This window comes from Tympanuchus pallidicinctus, unplaced genomic scaffold, assembly GCF_026119805.1.
Source record: "Tympanuchus pallidicinctus isolate F22 unplaced genomic scaffold, pur_lepc_1.0 scaffold6, whole genome shotgun sequence".
Lineage (NCBI taxonomy): Eukaryota > Metazoa > Chordata > Aves > Galliformes > Phasianidae > Tympanuchus > Tympanuchus pallidicinctus.
In genome coordinates, this window is record NW_026294780.1 from 29955618 (window position 1) to 29968791 (window position 13174).

At 34.7% G+C, this 13174-nt stretch overlaps 1 protein-coding gene across 2 annotated transcripts in view; it reads right to left on the reverse strand.

Moving 5' to 3' along the window:
- SCEL (sciellin) overlaps window positions 1–13174 on the reverse strand; it is a 47807-nt gene that overhangs the window by 11190 nt on the left and 23443 nt on the right. For both annotated transcript variants that reach the window (XM_052664419.1, XM_052664418.1), the window contains exons 9-12: window positions 12884–12919; window positions 11944–12015; window positions 1628–1687; window positions 502–558 (exon numbers count right to left, since the gene is read on the reverse strand). In XM_052664419.1, the coding sequence (XP_052520379.1) occupies window positions 502–558; window positions 1628–1687; window positions 11944–12015; window positions 12884–12919 (225 nt within the window). The remainder of the gene's footprint in view (window positions 1–501; window positions 559–1627; window positions 1688–11943; window positions 12016–12883; window positions 12920–13174) is intronic.

A 13174-nucleotide genomic window follows, 5' to 3' on the forward strand; every position in this document is an offset into this window, starting at 1 on the left:
TCTGTTTACATCTTCTAAGTAGACTATATAATTATGTCATTTTAACTTGGTAATATGGTTATATTTAGTACAGGCACCAGCGCAATGGTTGCCAAAACGTGTTATTTGCTTTGCAGTTATATCCAGCACTGTTTTGTCTTACTACAGCTTAGGTCTCCATATATTCTCTAGGACCTTATGACAACATTTATACTAGTAACTACTAACTCACTGGCTGTGAAACAGCTGATTTGATAACAACATTTCATATTAAGTGGTCTGTAATTAAAAAACATGGTCATGCACTGTTTAAGTTTGTATAAGACAAAATCGAGAACTAAGTTTTTTCCACACTGAATTATTTATATTTACCATCCCGTATTTAATGAGGAATTTTAAGTAATTAGCTCAAATTCAAGTATTAATTTTGACTTCCGTCATTCCTTTATAGGAGAGTGTATTAGTATCATTATCTAACCAAAGAGTTTTTAGAAGTATGTAAGGGAAAGAAGACAGTCTTGCCTCTTATTTTTCTGAGAAGCAGCATTTATTTCAGTAAAATCCTCAACGTCTTTTACTCTGAAACAACAAACAAATAAACTGTTAGAATATTCTCTCTAGCTGCAAAGAAGTAAAGAGTAATAATTTCTTTGAACTGACTTTATATTGGTTCACCTAACTAGAAGAAATGATGATCTATGAAAAGCACTGTAACTATTGCAATAAATCTTAACTCTTTATAGGTAGAGGAAGAGCAAAAGAAAAAGGTGCACTAGCTCTTTGAAGCTGATAACAGAGTTGGAGACTTTAATCCAGAATGAACTTATTGATTGTACAGCTCTGGATGTCTTCCAGAATTAAGAAGTGCTTCAAAGTCTTGGACTCTGTCCTAATACATTCTCTGTAAATTAAGATTCGTAAAAAAGAAAGAAAAAAAAAGTCATATTCAACCTACAGTTTAGCACTAAACTGTATACAAATTACACAAATTTATATTTATGTCTACATATAGACAAGATTGTGTATTAAAAAATGGATGATCACATCTTGGCAACATTTATGTGCTGTTTCTTGAAGTTATCACACAATTCTAGTGTAAGATGTGAAAAAGGCTACATAGCACTTAATAGCACAGTACATTATATAGCTCTTCTAGCACTAGCAGTTCCTTTTCTGTATGCTGAAGGACTGATTATAGACCACAAGAAATTTGGCCTGAAACAAAGTGAACTGACATGCAGTTCGAAATCGTAGGTTCAAGCTGCTCTTCATGGCTCACTTCCCTTGGCTGACTGAAATGCTTTGTTACATACTATTGGGGCAACACTTATCATCCGTGATTTATATAATACTTTGTTCAATGCACCTTCCCTAACTACATTAATATATTTCTGTAATAGATTATTGAGAAGCATGTTGGGTATGTATGGAAGCTTGCCATAGATAACATTTGCTCAGCTGACAGTGCATGCACCAATTAATTCATCTGCATTTTTATGTTAATGTTAATGTCATTCTGTATAAAGAATGCCACTTACTAATCTAGAAACATTGTAGAGATTAGCAACATTACCTTTTCTGACATTCATGTTATTACAAACTAGAACTGCCTTAGAAAAGTAGGGCCTGAAAAGTTTTGAAGACTTACTCCTTGTTGCTTGTGAAAGACTGCGGATTCACTTTGATGAGATCATCAGGGTCTTGATTCCTTTACAGACAGAACAAAAAAAAAAATCAAATCAAAATGTATGTATCCTGCTACCAGTTAGCCAATACATATCATTTAAAATGAAATTATAATTCACATTCTTAATGAAAGTTGAAATTAAACTGATATGAAGTTCAAAGCACACATCACTGTTATAATTCAGATAAATTCATAGACTCAGACCTGTGTACATGAGCACATACTCCTGCTAGAATAAAATCACCAGATTAGGTTTTGGAAAGAAGTTATACCTTTTATAATTTTCCTGCTGAGCACATCACAGGCAGCTTCAGAAAGTGTCTGTCCTTTAACTTGCTAAGACACAAAAAGTATCTTTACCAGAAATAAAATCAGTCAAATATTTCTGACACCTGCATGAATAATTCCTTACCTAAAAAAAAAAATAATTATAGACTAACCCTTTCAGGCCAACAGTCAGTTGGAAAATTTAATAGTATCAAATCCAAAAATGGGGTGTTGCTTGAATGCTTTTATTTCTTTTCATAGGATTTAACCAGTGTCAATATGCTTCTGCATAATACCTCACGTCCATGAAAAATCCATTTTTCCAACTGAAAACTCCTGTACTGCAAAGTTTACAGCAACATTACCAAGAAATTATCATCTAGTAAACTTAACTCATTACAACAATGAATAAATGATTAAAAAAAATTTTTCTTAAGTAGGCAATTTGGAAAAGAATGATGCTTACGATAGTATGACAGTGCTCCACTATTGATAACTTGATAGCCAACTATATTCCATATGAGATTTCGTTCTGCACAGTTCTGCCATGAAACAGAATCTTAGTGAAATGTAAAGACTCTGAAGGATAGTATGCTCTGCATAGTATGGATATCTGCAGGATAGTATACTCTGCAGATCCTTGCAGGGTAGTATGCTCTGTCTGATTTTCAAAGGAATATAGACAGCTGGGGAACTACATTCCAGTTGGCTTTTTCTATGACTTAGCTCATTTAAACAGATACACTTGACATTTTCACTCGAGGTATATATATAAAATATTGTATTCATTTTTTGGCAATTTTCAATTTGGTATTTTTAAAATATTTCCTGGGGATTTTTCTTTTAAACAGACAAATTAATTGAAGACATCTTTCTATTAAAAAAAAAAGCAAACAGACACGGTGTGCTCCTACCAAAAGGCCAAATGCCAGAACTCTAGAACTTTTTGTACTAGTCTTTGAAAGAAGTAATAAAATGTCTTAATGGTTTTCTATCAAATGCTTCTTCATGGAATTCATAATACTGTAGAGATTATAGAGCACTGGTCACATATTTGCTGTTCATCTAGATAGCATTTTTCTGTCAACAGGGAACAAAGAAACTTCTCTTGCCCTTAGAAAAATTACATTAACTATTATAATAGAACAGTGGCAGTAACTTCAGATAAAATCATATAACCCAATGTCACGTCTACTAATATTTCTAAAAGAGATGTCAAGTATTAAAGTGGGGAAGAGACTAACCCATAAACTCATTTATTAAATAAGCTCTTTTAATATCAGAAAATTTCATAGAGTAAAAAGCCATTGTAGGGAAGTATTTCCCATTTCAGATACAAGTGTTATTTGAAAAATGAATTGGTGTCCAAACATGGCTGAATGTAATATATTCTTAAATTTGTCAGCAGTTTTTTAGGCTATAGATGACAATGGAAAACCACAGTATAAATTTTCTAGGATTACATACAGCAATTTAGACAAAATTGGAGAAATGTCTTTCAAATATGGTAGATGGCTTGTAATAGATACTGACATTTCTCATAGGTCATTCTGAAAGATGTCCCCTCCAAACACAGTATTTTCAGAGACAGCCATTACACCATTGTAAACATTCTGCCTGGGGTGAATATTTTTAGAAATGGATGGGAAGGAAGCAGGTTAGAAAGCTTGCCAGGAAAAGAATATATTGTTTGTTCATAAATTCAAGAAGATTAAATGCATTAATACAACCTCAGGATGTGACTAGATTTTTTTGGAGCACCCAGCCCAGGATAACAAATACATTTTTTTGTATTTTGCATAAAAAAATAATAAAATACTTGGAACACAGTGCAAAAAGTTTTATTATCATACTTTATATAAAAGGATTTGATTAAATATAGTATTGACAAAATTAATAAATTTCTTAAGTTGTAGATGTGCTTGTAATCATCACAAAAGTATGGATTGCATTTCCATTGCTTCATTTGCTTTTCCATTAATAAGTGACCACATCCAAGAGAAAAAAAGAAATAACTTTTTTTTTAAAAAAGCCTTTCTGCTCTTAACATTCCCTTACAGAACAGTGCCTAAAATAGCACTTTGGGTCTACAAAAAAGCCCCAGCTTGAAAGACAGAAAAACCCTTGTGCAACTGGGCCATCATGGGCCTCATTCCAAAAATCTTTTCAACCATGAATTTTGCAGGTGCTTTCTTTTTTTGTACCTCTAGCTCTCTGTGCAAAATAGGATTAGAGATGTGATAACTAATGAAGAGAATCCAGCAGAAAAAAAAAAGAAAAAGAATGCCAATGAAGATAAATATGTTTAAAAAATTGCTATCGTCAAGCTGCATGCAAAAATTATTGGTTATTTAACCAGATAGTTCTCTTTTGCCACATCTTCAACACCTGTGCTTCTCAGACACTAACTAAAAGGAAATCATTCAGATAAAAAGCTCTCCAGAGATTAGCTGATTTTCGAAAGCATGATGTATCTGACCCTGAATACCAGTACCAATACCAGTGAAAGTTTCTACATTTACAGAAAAATTATTTATTTTGGGCTATTTCGCTTTGCTAATGTTAGCTACTGAATGTCTTTATAGATTTAATGCATAAAAGACCTGCAGACATATTGAGTGAGTAAACTTTGAAGGCACTGAAATTGATGTATAATGCAACCACAAATTACGATTTTTTCTTTTATGCTCTGTATCACAAATTCAGAAATTGAACTGTCTACATTTTGCTTTGAATTTCATTCTGCATTTGAGTTCTAACTCAGTTCACATCAGATAAAGCTCTAATATTTTCCAGTCCTTTGTCAGATACATTTATGAGTCTCACTTATTTCAGTGGGTAATAGTTCTGTAATTCTAGTTTGGTGACGAGTCAGACCACCATCAAAGAAGAAAAAGGAAAATGAATCCTATCCACAAATTCAAGCACAGCTAATAGTTTTGGTGGTTGTTTTTTGTTTGTTTGTTTTTGGGTTTTTTTTTTTGTCTGTTTGTCTCGCTTGGCTTGAAAAAATATATCTAAATATATCTAAAATAGATCTTAAAATGTTTGACCGCATTACTGTGTCATTGTGCTGAGATCAAACTTAATCTGATCTTGGATGCAAGTGGGAGAGTGAGAAGAGAAATTTTAAACCAATACTGGCCATACTCTTGAATGATGCATCCTGAGTACGAGGTAGAAAATTATGTGACAGAAATTCCCTACTCATTCAGTGAATGTGTATACTTAAGCTATGAAAGCTATAAAAGTCTTGACTAGTCCATTTCTAGGTTCAGATGTTCCCTAATTACTGAAAGATTTGTCTCATTATCTAGAATATCTCTTTGCTGATGCACAAACAGCTATGTATACAAGACTTCAACATTGTAGGTGGTGTTTTATGGACAAGACAATAGAATTAGCACACGAATTTCAGATTTACTGACTGTTGGATATGGTGGAGCTGCCCATGAAATTTACTAAAACACCATTCTGACTGTTGGCTTCTATGGTGAATTTCTACAGGTCATGATGACACATACTATGCAAGAAGTAAATTCTTTTGATATAGATAGCCATTGTGACAAAATTAGGAATCTCTTGATAACCATCAAGTATCTGCCTTCTCAGAACTGACTTTTCTAGATGTGATACAAAACAAGTATCTGTTAGCCTTTCTCCAGTAATATTTCCCAGTTGATCTCATGAAGCACCTGATCCACAGTTTTTTCCTCTATCAAGACTGAATATGTAAAGGCCATGCTAATAAACTCTGGCTAAAACATTAAGGGAATTTCTGATCTGGTAGTTTCAGCACAGAAGACAGTTTGAGGTTACAAAAACAAATGGTTGCCAACTGGACCTTCCAAGTGTGAACTAAGAGAGGTGGTCTGGAATATATTAAATATGTCAGGCAGCTCACTGAAAAGCTTAACACCATGGGCCTATCTGAATTTTGATCTGCCATGCATGGCTGCTTTACTATCCTTATATCAGACTTTTTTCATGTATAAATGAGAAAGAATAAGGAAGTTCATTGAGAAGAGAGTGACATCTACTTTGAGGCAGGCTGCATTTCCTTCCACACCACTACGCTCACTAACGAGCACCAGGAATCTTCATTCAGACCAATACCAGAGGATGATGGAACAGAAGAGGTCTGCAGTCAATGTGAATGCCAATTTGAACAGTGCCAAAACCAGTGTAATGCTTAGCATAGAGAATTTCAGAGTTAAATACAGAGGAAGAAGCTGTTGATCAGAATGTTTTTAGAAGGTAGACTAGGAAAGATCACTGAAGAAAGAACACAGTCTTACTCAGTTTTGGTTGGAGAATATGTATGACCTTGCAAACACTACATTATCTTTTCAGTCAGGAATAAAGAACTTGGATCTCTGCACTGAAGCTCTGCTACAGCAGATCATTTGTATCAACAACAGAAAAGGTGCAAATCTGACAGAAAGGGCAGGCAGAAAGTCCCCATCATTAGAAAGTAAATTAGTGTTTTTGCCTTCTACTGAAATGCAAAAATATATAATCAAAAATAAGTGCATTTACTTGTACTATTAAAAACAGTTTTGAAAGTTCTAAGACTGTTTTCCTAACTATATGGAATAAATTGCCATTGTAGTCAAAGCCAGAACTGGCTGTCTGGCTGCAGTTGTGACTATTACATTATGACTATACTTATGTGACTCCAGTTATACTATCTTCATTTCCAACAATTTTTGAATAACAGAGGTCTACTAAAGCATTATATAGCCTATAAGAAAGTGAAAGTAAATAAATAGTCCACCACAATGGTAAAGGAATACTTGGTGTAAGATGCAGGCCGCCTTCTTTTGGTCATCTAAAATCTATTCCAAACAATAGTAATTTTCCAGTGTGTTTCTAGTGGTTGTTTGAAGCCACCTGCCTTTATCCACAAAACAGATTTCTCTTTTCACGTAATCGGATGACATAATTGTTAAATGCCTCAAGATGTACTAAAACGTTCCCTCAGCTTTGTACTCATTGCAGCTGTATAATAATAGTTCTATCAATAAATTTTCATTCAGGAGACCTGGCAGGATGGCCTTGATTCCACTGGATTGGAAAATTCTTACCTTTTCTTTCAAAGTTGTCAAATGTAGATGGACATAGAAAAATGTGTCCTTATTACATGAGATGGCTTAAGCACACGTAATTAATGTATTATTCTTTCATGATCTTTCACAATGAAAACTGGTAACATACCTCTGGTCATAGAGAATATCAGCAAAGAGGAGCATAATAAAGTGTATTTACAGAACCATTAAATTTGCAACTCTCTAAGAGGAATAATTACAGTGAATTACCCTGTACGGAACAGAAAAAGCTAGTACAATGCTTTATAGAAAATATAATACTAAAGTATCACAAAAATATTCTAGTTCCTCGTTTCCTGCTTACAGCAAGGAGGTTGGCACTAGATGATCTTAAAGGTCTCTTCCAATCCAAACCATTCTATGATTCTATGATTCTGATGCCTAGAAATTACCTTTCTCATCCATATACATACAAATACACAGCTGAGACATCTTATTCAACCTATCTGCACTGTAAATGGTATGTTAAAAAAAAAGACAAATATATGTAAAAGCTCCTGTAATGTGTGCTTCCGCAGATTAGTAGTCATTCACTGTTAGCAGCCAATATTACTTCAGATGCTTCAAGAGTTGTGATGTCTCTCTTAGTTTTTATGTAGGTCCTGCTACTTTTACCTCAGAAGTTTCTCAGTTTCGTAGATATGATATATCTACGAAAATACAGTACTTCTATAGCACTACAATACATTTCTTCTTAAATATATGAACTACTAGGAATTTGATGACAAAATAGAATAAAGGAATGCCATCCAAAGGAACCTGGATAGGCTTGAAAAGTGGGCACACATGAACCTAATGAGGTTCAACAAGACCAAGTGCTGGGTTTTGCACTTGGATTGGTTGGGCCAATCCCAGACATGAATAGAGTCTAGGAAAAGAACTCACAGAGAGCAGCCCTGTGGAAAAGAGCTTGGATGTCCTGGGGGACAAAAAGTTGGACATGTGCCAGCAGTGTGTATTTGCAGCCCAGAGGGCTGACAGTATCCTGGGCTGCATCAACACAGGGGTGTTCAGCAGGACAAGGGAAGGGATTGTTCCTGTCTACTCTATCCTGTCTACTCTACCCTTGTGGAACCCTATCTGAAGCATTTGAGTCTGAAGTCCTCCGTAAAAGAAGGATGAGGAGCTGTTGGAGCGGGTCCAGAGAAAGACCACAGAAATGATCGGAGGGCTGGAACACCTCTCTTATGAGGAAGTGTTGCAAGAGCTGGGCTTGTTCAGCTTGGAAAAGTCTCTGGGGAGACTTCATTGTGATCTTTCCATACTTGGAGAGAACTTACAAACAGGAGGAGACCAACTTTTTGCATGGGTTGATAATGATAGGGTGAATGGAAATTCCTTTAAGGTGAAAGAGGGAAAATTTAATTTAGATGCTATAGGAAGAAATTATTTGCTCAGAGAGTGGTGAGGCACTGGTACAGGTGCCTAGAGAAGCTGTGGACATTCCATCTCTGGAGACATTCAAGGTTGGATGGGGCTGTGGGAGTTCAAGATAATGTTCAGAGTAGAAACTGAAAAACAAGTTTGATAGTATGTGGAAGAGGACACTGAGAATAAAGACTGTTTCCAGGAGACAAGAAGTCAAGTGGGGCATGTAATCACTGTGTGATGACCTTGACTGGAGAAGAAATGTGTAAATAGAAGCAATTTGTGGCTCTGATTGGATGAGCACTGGGGTGGGCAGTTAGTGCCTTGGCTTGAAGAAGACTAGTTAAGTGTTCTGTTGACATTCTGGGAGGGATGGAAAGTTACAAGACGGAACTTGGAAATGTACATAAGGAATGTTAGAACCTGCAGTAAATGATTTGGATTGTTCACAACTGAGTCCATGCCTCAGATGCTGCACCAAACAACCTGATCTTGTGGGTACTCAAAAGCCTGATCTTGCAGGTGGCAGACCTGTGGTTTGGAACTAGATGATCTTTAAGGCCCTTTCCAATCCAAGCTATTCGATGATTTTGTGAAATTTGGATTTCTGATTATTCCAATTCTTTTGGTGATAATACTTCTGTTACTGTTCTGGTAAACATGGCCCACTGTCAGAAATACTGTTGGTTTCTGTATAGATCATATGCAAGAGAACAGCTTAGTTAAATGCAAGCGAACTCTCTCTCTTAATAGTATTTCATAGAAACATACATTTCCCTATTACCATCAATAATGAAAAATAGACTAAAGTTGTGTTAAACACCCTTCCAGGATGTTTGAAATGATTTAACAAGACTGCCCACAGGACATGGTCAGTAACGCAGTTGTCTAAGTTACTGCATTTTATAGTTGCTGAGATTCTGTAATGGAAAAAAGTGAAAATCTTCATTTTCCACTAAAATGGAAACAAAATACAAAAAGTACTTGGTAAACAATGTATAAATGACTAAAGGAACCATAGAATCATAGAATGGCCTAGGTTGAAAAGGACCCAATGATCATCTAGTTTCTGTCCCCCTGCTATGTGCATGGTTGCCATCCACTAGACCAGGCTGCCCAGAGCCACATCCAGCCTGGCCTTGAATGCCTCCAGGGATGGGGCATCCACAACCTCCATAGTAACCTGTTCCAGTGTGTCAACCATCCTCTGAGTGAAAAAGGACCCACAGACAGAAAAATATCCAGATAACTGATTTGAGGACAGCCTGTAATACTCTGAAAAGATACACAAGAATTATTACAATTATTATAGTGGTTATCTCTGACTTTTCTGGCTTCTACCCTACTTACTTATGCTGTCTATGGAACCTTTAGATGCCCTAAAAAACTGCAATTTGCCTATTCTGGTCTGTTAATCATACCAAATAGGTGGCCTCCATGTATTCTAAATTCATTTTTGCTTTAAGACAGATACTATATCTAACTCTTCTATTTGAAAACAACACATTGTTTTTTACCTTAATAGAGGCAGACTTAGGCTTTTCATTTAGTAGTGCATAGTGAAGCTTACATTTCCAGCCAAAAGAAAATATCTGCCATCATTTTCAGGTAAGTCCTTTCAAAAGATTTTATGTCACTAATGAGGTTTGATAGAAAACCACTTAGCATATTCCCTTTATTTTATACTGAAATTAATGCATTATGCCATTAACATTCATATTAGAATCCTTGACAAAAGACAAATAATCAATTAAGAATAACTTCAAAAATCATGACCTGAAAATCTTTGCATTTTGAATAAAAAATATGTGAAATTAAAGGATATAAGGATATATTGAAGGATATAAAGAATATATTACTTATACACGTCAGTGTTACTAGAAATACTGTTAATGTTGCCATTTATTTCTTGTGTTTGGCACAAGCGTTTTTGACAAAAGCATAGTATTAATATGCCATATTCAGAGGAAGAAATGAGCTGACAGCTGCTTAATGCATTTTTGGTTAGCATAAATTCAGCAAAAATTTGTAGTTTTGTGAAATTGACACATGAGTAACAGATGGTTGACATATAAATCATCAGCCAAATGTAAAGGAATTATAGCAGGAGGAAAGAGAGCAGAATTTTGCCCATGAAGATTGCAGGCTACTTATAGTTTACATGGTGACATATATAGCTGTAGTTAGTGTGAGGTTACCATAGTAACTTGTAGATCAGTCAAATATTTCTCCAGCCCTCTGCCAACTGAAGGACTAGAATACAAAGCTCAAGATGGTAATGAGAGATTCTGGGGACTATTGATGTGGACTGATTGAGGATTAAGACTTTTACACGCCTTTACAAGTGAAGAATGGTTGTGAATTCCCTCATTAATACAGAGCCATATTTAATTCTCTAATATCTCCCACATTTCTTGACAGGAAAATGTTTCACTAAAGCTTTTTCCAAAGAATTGCACTGTCATGTTATCTGCATGTTATCCTTAACTATTCCGTACTGATTTTGCATACTGAAGGGAGGGAACAAGATTCAAAATAGTATAAACTGTGACTGCTGACCACAAAACTACACGTTATGAATCGTAAAATTGAATTAGCTAAACTGGACTGATTTAAGTATCTGCAGAATTTAGTATTTCCAGTTAAAAACTACAAATCTGAGCTACTGTAGTTCTCAGTGCACACCTAGAAATCTACTTCTAATTCATGCACTTTTTAGTTGCATATTCAGGCATTTTATTCTGGTAGAATATTTTTACTCAAAATATCTCAACCCATGAGCTGTTTTTATTTTACTGTATTTTCTCCCCTTGTTGTTTGGATGAGGGGGAGCAAGCAAGTGGCATGGTGGAGCTTAGCTCCCATCAGTGTAAAACCATCACCCCTCAGTATTGCTAATTGTTTTGAAAAAACATGCCATCTCTGTTAGTAGAGATTCTTACAGTTGACTGGAATTTCAGCAGAACAACATTTCTGTCTTTTCTACCAATCATTTTCACGGTATTCTTTACACTGACACATTTCTAAGATACATCACTACATATGCCATCTAACTTAACACAAGAACAAATGCATCTGTATAAACATACTAATTTGTCATGATATGTGCTATTTTTTCCTATGTAAAATCTCAAAGTTGGAACTTTTTATACACATAACAGCGTGAACATACTCCTGCTCCCACAATTTCTTGAAGCTCCAAGAAAATATAGTATACAAACCATGCTACTGCAATGTGTCTGCCTCTACCTTTTTTATTTTTTGCAGCATCTATCTATATACTGCCCTTTATGATGCAAGCTAGATGCACTGAAAGAATTTGAAATGAAGACATCTGAAATAACTTAGCAACTCAGTGAAGTGGGACTCCAACTTCATACTTCTAGGACAATTGTTGGCAGTAGAGAAATGCTGCATTTATCACACACCATGACCAAAAAAGCTATTAAATATGGAAATGAAAAATAAAAGAGTACATAAGATGAATTTTATCATGTGCTATGACATCGTTTTAACTGTGTCAGTGTCTGTTACCTTGCTGTAGCTTGATCATCCATATCAGTCTTTGATTTTTGAGAGGTGACTTGTTCTGATGAAAAAACAGCACTGCAATACAAATGGTGAAAACATACTTAATGCATATGATATTTGGAAACAGGTTACATAATTTATCACTTATGTTAGTTATTATTGTAGATACGTTTACTTATTTCTGACAGGATCAGTCAGATTGGTCACTTTTGGAACACTGAAATGATAACAGTAGGTGGCAGATGCAACTGGGAATGAGAATCCATGTTTCTGTAGACAGTCTTTCTATTAAGATGGCAATTAAATTATGTCAAGTTTTGCAACTTCCTTTATCATAAGCCATGAAATTACAGACTAGTTAAGTAACCTTTTCCTAATTTAGGCCACGTGAAATATACATTTCATTAATGAATTGTTTTAATAAATTTATTTTCTGAAATTGGAGCAACTTTTGCAAATACTAAAATTTAGGGGGACTTTACAACAAATCATCCTATGTTAATGCTTTCTATTGCAAAACTTTTAATTTGTATAACTTTTTCATTTATGATTTTCTCCTTCTTCACTTTGCTTACTCATTCTCTTTTTCACTCTTTAAAACATCAGTTTAGCATTAACAAATGGTCACATTAACTACATGTATTATTGTGAATTTAAAATTTTGAAGCAATTTTAAATATTTTTATTCAGCTACAGTTTTAAAATTTTGAGTAAATATCCAATGAAGTGTTTTAAACTATGAACATAGCTATATTTCTGCAAAGATGGATGGCTTCTTCATGCAATTCTGGGACCCTGACCATGGAGGAAACTCACCAAATAAATCATAGTATTACAATTATAAATATGCTATATGAATAAATATAAAATAATAATCAATGTTTGTGCATAGTGGTGTGTTGCATATCTAGACTTACTAGGAAGCGAGATAAACAAGGCATACCTTGTTGGATCTTCCAAATTTTCTGATGATATGGCCCTGGGAAACAAAACATTTCAGAAACACAATGCTAATACTGAAGCACTTTACAAGCTTTTAGATCAGTAATTAGCAATTAATTTTACTTTTCTTCTTTCAAGAATGTACTTTTCCTTGTTTCTTAATGTAGTATATAATTTGTTCAACCCAAGTACTATAATGATATAATTATAATCACATACTTTATGTGTTACTAAGGCACTAATTCTTCAGTTAATATTCTCCAGTAAATCACAGATCAATAGTGTTTTGTTT